The 8896-nt window shown below is 46.1% G+C and overlaps 1 protein-coding gene across 1 annotated transcript; it reads left to right on the top strand.

Moving 5' to 3' along the window:
• The first annotated feature begins 2798 nt into the window (after window positions 1-2798).
• LOC125973603 (uncharacterized) lies at window positions 2799-4575 on the top strand. The gene is made up of 6 exons (XM_068651724.1): window positions 2799-2899; window positions 2981-3034; window positions 3155-3350; window positions 3428-3505; window positions 3562-4000; window positions 4370-4575. The coding sequence occupies exons 3-6, from the start codon at window positions 3327-3329 to the stop codon at window positions 4453-4455; spliced, it is 627 nt and encodes a 208-aa protein (XP_068507825.1). The 5' UTR covers window positions 2799-2899; window positions 2981-3034; window positions 3155-3326; the 3' UTR covers window positions 4456-4575.
• The last annotated feature ends 4321 nt before the right edge of the window (window positions 4576-8896 follow it).

An 8896-nucleotide genomic window follows, 5' to 3' on the forward strand; every position in this document is an offset into this window, starting at 1 on the left:
GAACCACACGGGAGACAAGTAAGTTCTTTTGGACACCTGCAGGTGGAGAGTCCATCCGTTGTACGAATGAAGTCTGACTCTCGGCTCCCGCACGAGCATTTTTATTAAGAGAAACAGGGTGGGTGTAAGAGTGGATTGAATAGAGAAAGCCCTTGACCTCTAGTCAAAACATAGCAAGGGATGTTTTACGACTTTGTGTAGGAAGGGATAAGCGATAGGGATAAATAAGGGATAAATAATATTATTTATTACAGGTTGCAGTCAAAGTCAAAGCAACATAATCATACGATAAAGATAATCTGGAAAACCCTGACACACCCTGTAGTTGTCACTTTTGGAAAAGACGAGCGTCCCTCCAATCATCGCCGGTGACGGGTTTTTCAGGCTCTGGAGACAGGAGCTCATGTCAGAAATGTCATCGTGAGTCGCGTTTGTTTCTGCGCCGGAGCCGTTCGTTCCCTTTGCATCCAAAGAATCTCAAAGGCGGATTATTTGTGTCGACAGGAGAGAGATTTGCTGCTACGATACCGACATCGAGAATCTCTGAGGAGGAACAAAGCGTGAGGTCCTGCAAGGTGAGTCTGTTTGTTTGCGGCTGCTTGGTGTTGCGCAAGATGAAATGGCCTTTTTCTCGCTATCGTTCCTCTCGTCGATTCATCGTGAGGTGTCGCTTCAGTTTGTTCAGAGAGATGTTTGCTTCCGCGCCCGCAGGTCATCGAAACATTTTACGGCTACGACGAAGACGTGTTGGTGGACTCGGACGGATCGTCCTTGTCTTTTCACACCGACAGAACCCCCGACACGGAACCCGAAGAGGTAGCCCGCCATTTCTGCCAGCGTATTGGCGCCAAACATTCCTCTTCAGCCTGGAATCGGACTCGTCTTTGCGTCGCGGGTGCTTTGTCGCTGGTCTGACTGATTCTGGTACTAGTGCTGTGTTGCATTGGTGTGTGCATGAGGAGGCGGAGCTTCGCTACCGCCAGCTGACGCAAGAATATCAAGCGCTGCAACGAGCCTACGCTCTGCTAGCCCAGACCAGCGGAGGGGACTACGACGCCGAGAAAGAGATCAAGGTGGCGCCCCTTCCCGCAACCCCCGGCCGGGTCGCAGCCTCCCCGTTCTCACCCAGCCTCGGGTGTTCTCTGGTCTGAAAGGAGGAGGAGGAGCCTCCCTCCTCCTCCTTTCAGACCAGAGAAAAGCTGATGGTAGTGTCAAACGCACCTCTTTCAATAATCACTCTTCCCTTAAATATCTACGAAAGTTATTTAATTCTCTAACATGTTCGGAGTTACTTTTTACGCGGCCCGTCAAAAGGGGAAACGGGCCTGCGCCCTTCAAATAATTAAATTACTTTCAGTTCTACACCAAACCGATAATCCGATTCAAACACTTCCGTTAATTTATTCAGACGAAGCAAACTTTCAAACGGATTGAAATTCACTCGTGTCTCAAATAACTACGAAAGTTATTCAATTCTCTAAAATTGTCTGATGTTACTTTTATTTATTACGGTCCTATGTTATACCATAATAACCCCCCGCACATTAATCAAATTGTCAAATCAACCCCGAACCATCGATTGTACATTCAGTACAAATCAGCGCACAACAAAGTAGATGAATATACACAACACATTTATTGAAGAAACATGAAATAGAATTACAAATCTTAATCACTCCAGAAACCGAACAATTTCACCCACTGATACCCGTGTTAATAAAATCATTCAATCCCAGAACAATTCGATTGCAAAACACAGTTCATGAAAGAGGGAATCAATTTTTAGCCAAGCAAAGAAATCAAGAAGTAAAAATCACATTTGTGCTTCTCCAAACAATTTATGTCACGCCACTATTCTCATAGTGACGGGTCCCTTGATCGAATTGACTAACAATATTGCTTTAAGCTGTTACAGAATACATTTTTAGCCAAGCAAAGAAATCAAAAAGTAAAAATCACATTTGTGCGTCCATGCGTGACTCACAATCCGACACCGTGTTCCTGTTTTATTTCTATTTTAACTTGCTTAGCTTATTTTGGCCCCTTTTTTGGTCTCATGTTTTGGTCTGGCGCCATCTTTTGGACAAATTTGGAATTTCAGCTCTGCCAATTTATTCCTGTGAACAATCCATATTTTACCATTTGCACCATCTCTTCCCCCCATGTTACATGACAGTAGAAATGGGTCACTATCAAAGCAGAGTAGCAGATCTGGAGTCAGCGCTGAAGCAACAAGGACAGGTAAGCTTATCAATGAGCACACCTTTTTCTCAGACAAAATAGCTACATTCTTCAGTCACTCATTCGTCTGGCATTACTGGACCAACAACCCCCCCCCCCCCCCCCCCCCCTGAACGTGGCTGGGAAAATGTGGAGAAAAGCAAATGTCATTTTCCAGTCAACCAAAGAATTTGTGGATGAAAATGACACAACATTCCAAAGCTGTCCACGCGTTTGTCTCTTCTAGAATGTCAAGTGGGTGGAGGAGAAGCAGCTGCTGCGTCAGAGCAATCAGCAGTTGGCCGAAAAGGTGACGGAAAGAAAGGCGCTGGGCGGAGTCGCTTGGCGTCACACCCGTCCGGAAGCCCCGCAGATGAGGTCTGACTGTCTTTTCAGGTCAGGCGGATGGAGGCGGAAGAAGCGCGTCTGAAAGAGCACATCCAGGATATCCGAGACCAAAACGAACTGCTTGAGTTCCGCATCCTGGAGCTGGAGGTGGGAAGACTCGCACAAGCGTTTTGAGGCCAGAGATGTGACGGACGGACGGACGGACGGACGGATGCATGCCTCTGCCTTTCAGGAGAGGGAGTGGCGCTCCCCCGTCTTGAAGTTTCTGCAAGTCCGTTTCCCAGACGGCCTCAGCCCTTTGCAGATCTACTGCGAGGCCGACGGCGTGAGCGTACGTAAGGCGTCCCTCGCAACCCTAACCTTAACCTGAGGTCCCAGAACACCTTACATTGCTCCTTGCGCCTTTCCCCAGGACATCGTCATCAGTGATCTGATGAAGAAGCTGGACATCCTGGGCGATAACGCCGTAAGTGTATGTCGAACTCCTTATGTTCGCACTCCACGAGACTCGGCGGCTCAAATGTGACTTTTGGAAGGCTTTGCGCTGAAAGAACCTTGTTGACGCTGTGCCTTTGGGCTCTTGCAGAATCTCACCAACGAGGAGCAGGTGGTCGTGATTCACGCCAGGACCCTTCCCACCCTAGCCGAGAAGGTAACGCGCACGTCCACGCACGCTCTCGCATTCTGCTTATGTGACAGCAGCCTTTCCTCAGTGGTTAGAATACATCAAAGTGACCAAGTCAGCACTTCAACAGAAGATGTTGGACATTGAAAGTGAGAAGGTAGACAGACACGCGACATCAGCCAAGGGGAACTCGGGGCAATGTGCCCCAACAATTCTGACCTTGAGCTGTGCTAGGATATGTTCTGCAACCAGAAGGGCTACCTGGATGAAGAGTTGGACTTCAGGAAGCGTTCCATGGACCAGGCTCATAAGGTAAGCCGCCCTCAAATCTCCCGCCGGACTACTGATGGACGAGGATTGCGGCCCAGAGGATCATGGAGCTGGAGGCCATGTTGTACGAGGCGCTACCGCAGCGGGACTGCCCCGCCACGGACGGCGAAAAAGCCAGCCACGCTGGCGTGAATGACGTGCTGACGGCGGATCAGAGACAAGAGCTTAGGAGCGCCGTGGACCAATGGAAGCGAGCCCTGATGTGGGAGTTGAGGGAGCGCGACGCTTGCATCCTCCAAGAGAGAATGGATCTGCTGCACAGCGCGCAACAGGTAAGGGCCCAAAGCCAGCCCGGCACTTACTTGCACGCTTACTGGCTTTTGAAGGCTACTTTCCATTTGTCCGTCCTAGAGGAACAAAGAGCTGAAAGAATTCATCGAAGCTCACAAGAGACAAATCAAACAATTGGAGGAGAAGTTTCTGTTTCTCTTTCTAGTCTTCTCCTTGGCCTTCATTCTGTGGCCCTAACACCAGCTGGTGAGTGAGCTCCAGCGGCACCGCACTCGACACCTCCGATACACTGCCAGCCGGTCTCAGACGTTGGCAGACGCTCCGATGCCGACGTATACCCCCCGCCACGGTGACAGAGGCACCGCGTCACACCGGCGCTCATCCAATCAGAAGGCAGGAAAGGCAAATTCACATGCAGGGCACTCTTGAACCAGAAGAGAGCGCCACAAAAAACGGTTGTTGCCCCAAACGCGCACTAAAAAGGGTCAGAATAACAAGAGTCCCACCGGCCAGCCGGGGCCACCCGTCCATCCATTTCTTCAGGGGGGGAAAAAATTGGAGTCACCGGTGAGTACATTTTGCATTTAGCTCTGCTTTTCTGCTTCTGTCTTCAAGTGTGTGGCATCCTGCGACCAAAGATTCAGCCAACCCCAAAGCGGTTGACCTCAACGTCCCACCACCATTCCTACCAGAGCAGGTGACGTGATGCTTTGGACATCCTTCCGTCTCAGATGCCCAAAAGTACTCTTTGCCACATCTGCGGCAATACGGTGTCTTTTCAAAGGTGCAAATAAATCCAGCGTGGGCGGAACACGCACGTCTTCGGTTTTTCCCGCTTTGTTTGTGTGACAGCTGTTGTGAAAATTTTACACAAATAAAGTTGTATAGTACAGGTTTGGCCAAGCCGCAACTCCCGAACCGCATGCGGCTCTTTTATGTTCATATCAACATTTGTGTGTGTGTGTGTAGGTGTGTGTGTGTGTGTGGGGGGGGGGGGGGGGGGGTTGTGCGTGTTGGCTTCACTTGAGTTCAATTTAGTATTTTCGTCAAAAGCGCATGTGGTGAAATTCCACAAAGTAGGATGGGCAAACACATTCCAGTAAACTATTAGTGTCAATTGGGCTCTCGAAATGGCAGGGAAAAGATGCACAGCAAAACGAAAATATGTAGATGAACACAGGACGTTTTTATCAGAGTGGGAAAGTTTCTATTTTTTGTTGAACGTGATGGCAAACCATTCTGCCTGATACGTCAGACCTCAGCGCATTTCAAAGATTCAAATCTTCAGCGCCATGCACTTCAGCTCACTCCATGCTAACATTGATCAGGCGTCGAACCCGCAACATCATGCTTAAGAGGTGGACATGCTAACCAGTGCGCCATTATGTCAACGCATAACAACTGTAAGAACTTCCGCCGGAATTCAAATCCGCGGGGAGAGTTAACTTGTTTAAAAGGGAGTGGGCAGAAGAATTATTTAATTTATTTAAATCTATTTGGAGTGTGCGCCATTATGTCAATGCATAACAACTGTAAGTCTACTAAACAAAACAGCGGTTGCTATATGACGTCTGCCACGTCGTGGTCACGTGACGCGGACGTGACGTCGACGCCTACTTTACATCCCACCGATCACAGGACCCCTCGGCTGCATAACCGCGCCCCCTTCCCAACCAATCGGATTTGCTATACGCGAAAACGACGCCAATGGGCGGGCTCTTCCGCCAGAATTTAAATCCGTGGGCGTGGCTCGCAACAGGAAGTAGGAAAATGGCGATGTTGACAAAGACACAGCGGATGGTAACATACGACTAACGAGAGAAATATTTTTATTTTCTGCTTGCAACTGGACCGTCCAGAGCGTACACGGTAAGTACAACTCATCGTTTTTAAAAAGAAGTACTTTTGTTGCCCTGAAAAGCGAGTGAGTGTGGCGTTTGGGGGGAACGTCGAATTTCGACGATTCTTTCTGGTCAACGGTTGTAAATGATTGCGTTGATTAAAAAAGAAAACTTGATGTAACTCTACTTTTAACTGCCGTTTCAGATAAGCGGGTATTACGTCGCAGTCATGTGCCGCGGATATGACGTAATTGGCTGAACTTCCACCAAAATTCAAATCTGTTGGCGCGATGGCCGTGAGCCACTGAGCAACGACGAATATCAACAGAAATATCTTTATTTTCTGCTTGCAACTGGACCGTCTACAGCGTACACGGTAAGTAACACTCATTGTGTTTAAAGAGATTTACGTTTGTAATAGCAACGTGTAGCTGAGGCGCTAGCAGAAGTGTAGCCGCGTTGCGTTGTACGTGTGAATATTGGTCCAGGCGAAATGTTAATGTTTAATTTCATTCCTTTAGGTTCCACGGTGTTTGTTGGCTGCAAGTTTTCCACTGCAAGAAGAGGCTCGTATCATTGACCAGGAGCGAGCTACAACGGTGAGTAGCCATAACATTTATGTTAAACACTTCCTATTTCATGTCTAACAGTACTTGATTTAACAAATAACCATAAATAAATACAGTGTGGGCACTGAAGTTAACATATGTGATTATACTGCCTAATCTGTCACCGAGTATATTGTTGCAAAGTAATATAAGATCCAAAGTTGTAATTCAGAATAGTTTTCAAAAGAAGGCCATTAGAATTATATACAAGTCTGATTACCCTGAACATAACAACAAGCTATTAATTAAATCACAAATTCTTCAATTCAAAGATTTGGTAGATTATCAGAATAATAATGTCTAACAGTAATTGATTTAACACATCACGATAAGTAGATTGAGTGTGGGCACTCTCAAGTTAACATATGTGATTATACTGCCTAATCTGTTACAGAGTATGTTGTTGCCAAGTAATGTAGAATAGATCCAAAGTAGTAATCCAGAATAGTTTTGAAAAGGCCATTAGAATAATAAACAAATCTGATTACCTTGAACATAATAGTTAAGTGTTGAATATGTCCTATGAAGTCAAAATTTGGCACCATCATGTGGTGAAATTTGGAATTGCATCACATCCAATTTTGCCTGGGAACAAACAGATTAAATAAATCTTAGACTTAAATAAGCCACTCCTTCTCAAACAAGTAAACTCTGCCCATTTTGCGCAGTAGATGGTCTGTTAATATCTAGTATTTATACAAAGTCATAATTTAAATTGCTTTTAACCTTCATTCATCGCTTCAACCAACATTACTCGCTCTTATTACCAACTTGTATCGATTTAACTGAGCGTTTAATACTTCCTATCAGGTCTCAAGTCAAGATTTGGCAAAATACAATTTCAGCAAATCCAATTTTGCCAGGCAACAAAAAGAGATTAAATAAACTAAATAAGTCTTCTTCCCATTAAATAAATCAGAAAAGTCTGTCTTGCAACCAGTCCTCTTCAAACAAGTAAAGTCTGCCCGTTTTGTGCCGTAGATTTTGTGTCTATGCCTAGTATTTATACAAAATCATAATTTAAACGACTTCATTCCTTCATTCACTTTGGAAATTTGGAATTGCAGCAAATCGAATTTTGCCAGGGAACAAAAATAGATAAATTAAACTAAATAAGTCTTCTTCCCATTAAATAAATTAAAAAAGTCTGTCTTGTAACCAGTCCTTTTCAAACAAGTAAAGTCTGCCCATTTTGTGCCGTAGATTTTGTGTTTATGCCTAGTATTTATACAAAATCATAATTTAAAGGATTTCATTCCTTCATTCACTTTGGAAATTTGGAATTGCAGCACGTCAAATTTTGCCTGGGAAGAAAAGTAGATTAAATAAATTTAATAAGTCTTACTACTTCCCAATAAATAAATTAAATACGTCTTACTTGTTCCCACTCCTTTTCAAAAAAGTAGTTTAAAACGAGGGCCCTTCACTCAACCTTTAACCTCAACACCGCACGTCACATTGTGTTGTATCTGTGAATGTTGGTTGTGGCCAAATGATAGTTTTCTTTCATTCGTTTAGGTTCCACGGTGTTTGTTGGCTATATGTTTTCCACTGTCAGAAGGATGAAAATACAAAGTACAACGCTTGGACGTGGGCGACGACGTCACCGGTGAGTCCTTCCTTCCTATTTATTTACCTTCTAGGTGCTAGGTGCCGCACTGAACAACATTATGCCGCACTGAACAACATTATGCCGCACTGAACAACACCATGCCGCACTGAACAACACCATGCCGCACTGAACAACATTATGCCGCACTGAACACCATGCCGCACTGAACAACACCATCCCGCACTGAACAACACCATCCCGCACTGAACAACACCATCCCGCACTGAACAACACCATGCCGCACTGAACAACACCATGCCGCACTGAACAACACCATGCCGCACTGAACAACACCATGCCGCACTGAACAACACCATGCCGCACTGAACAACACCATGCCGCACTGAACAACACCATGCCGCACTGAACAACACCATCCCGCACTGAACAACATTATGCCGCACTGAACAACATTATGCCGCACTGAACAACATTATGCCGCACTGAACAACATTATGCCGCACTGAACAACATTATGCCGCACTGAAAAACACCATGCCGCACTGAACAACACCATGCCGCACTGAACAACACCATGCCGCACTGAACAACACCATGCCGCACTGAACAACACCATGCCGCACTGAACAACACCATGCCGCACTGAACAACACCATGCCGCACTGAACAACACCATGCCGCACTGAACAACACCATGCCGCACTGAACAACACCATGCCGCACTGAACAACACCATCCCACACTAAACAACACCATGCCGCACTGAACAACATTATGCCGCACTGAACAACATTATGCCGCACTGAACAACATTATGCCGCACTGAACAACATTATGCCGCACTGAACAACATTATACCGCACTGAACAACATTATGCCGCACTGAACAACATTATGCCGCACTGAACAACACCATGTCGCACTGAACAACACCATGCCGCACTGAACAACACCATGCCGCACTGAACAACACCATCCCGCACTGAACAACACCATGCCGCACTGAACTACACCATGCCGCACTGAACAACACCATGCCGCACTGAACAACACCATGCCGCACTGAACAACACCATGCCGCACTGAACAACACCATGCCGCACTGAACAACACCATGCCG

The sequence above is a fragment of the Syngnathus scovelli genome, chromosome 8 (genome assembly GCF_024217435.2).
Source record: "Syngnathus scovelli strain Florida chromosome 8, RoL_Ssco_1.2, whole genome shotgun sequence".
NCBI classification, from domain to species: Eukaryota; Metazoa; Chordata; class Actinopteri; order Syngnathiformes; family Syngnathidae; genus Syngnathus; species Syngnathus scovelli.

Excerpts from the sequence above, each read along its gene's own strand:
- LOC125973603 (XM_068651724.1), top strand. The coding sequence starts at position 3,327 with ATGTTGGACATTGAAAGTGAGAAG. Across the intron at positions 3,506-3,561 it reads CCATGGACCAGGCTCATAAG|AGGATCATGGAGCTGGAGGC; the intron begins GTAAGCCGCCCT and ends ATTGCGGCCCAG. Across the intron at positions 4,001-4,369 it reads TGTGGCCCTAACACCAGCTG|TGTGTGGCATCCTGCGACCA; the intron begins GTGAGTGAGCTC and ends TCTGTCTTCAAG.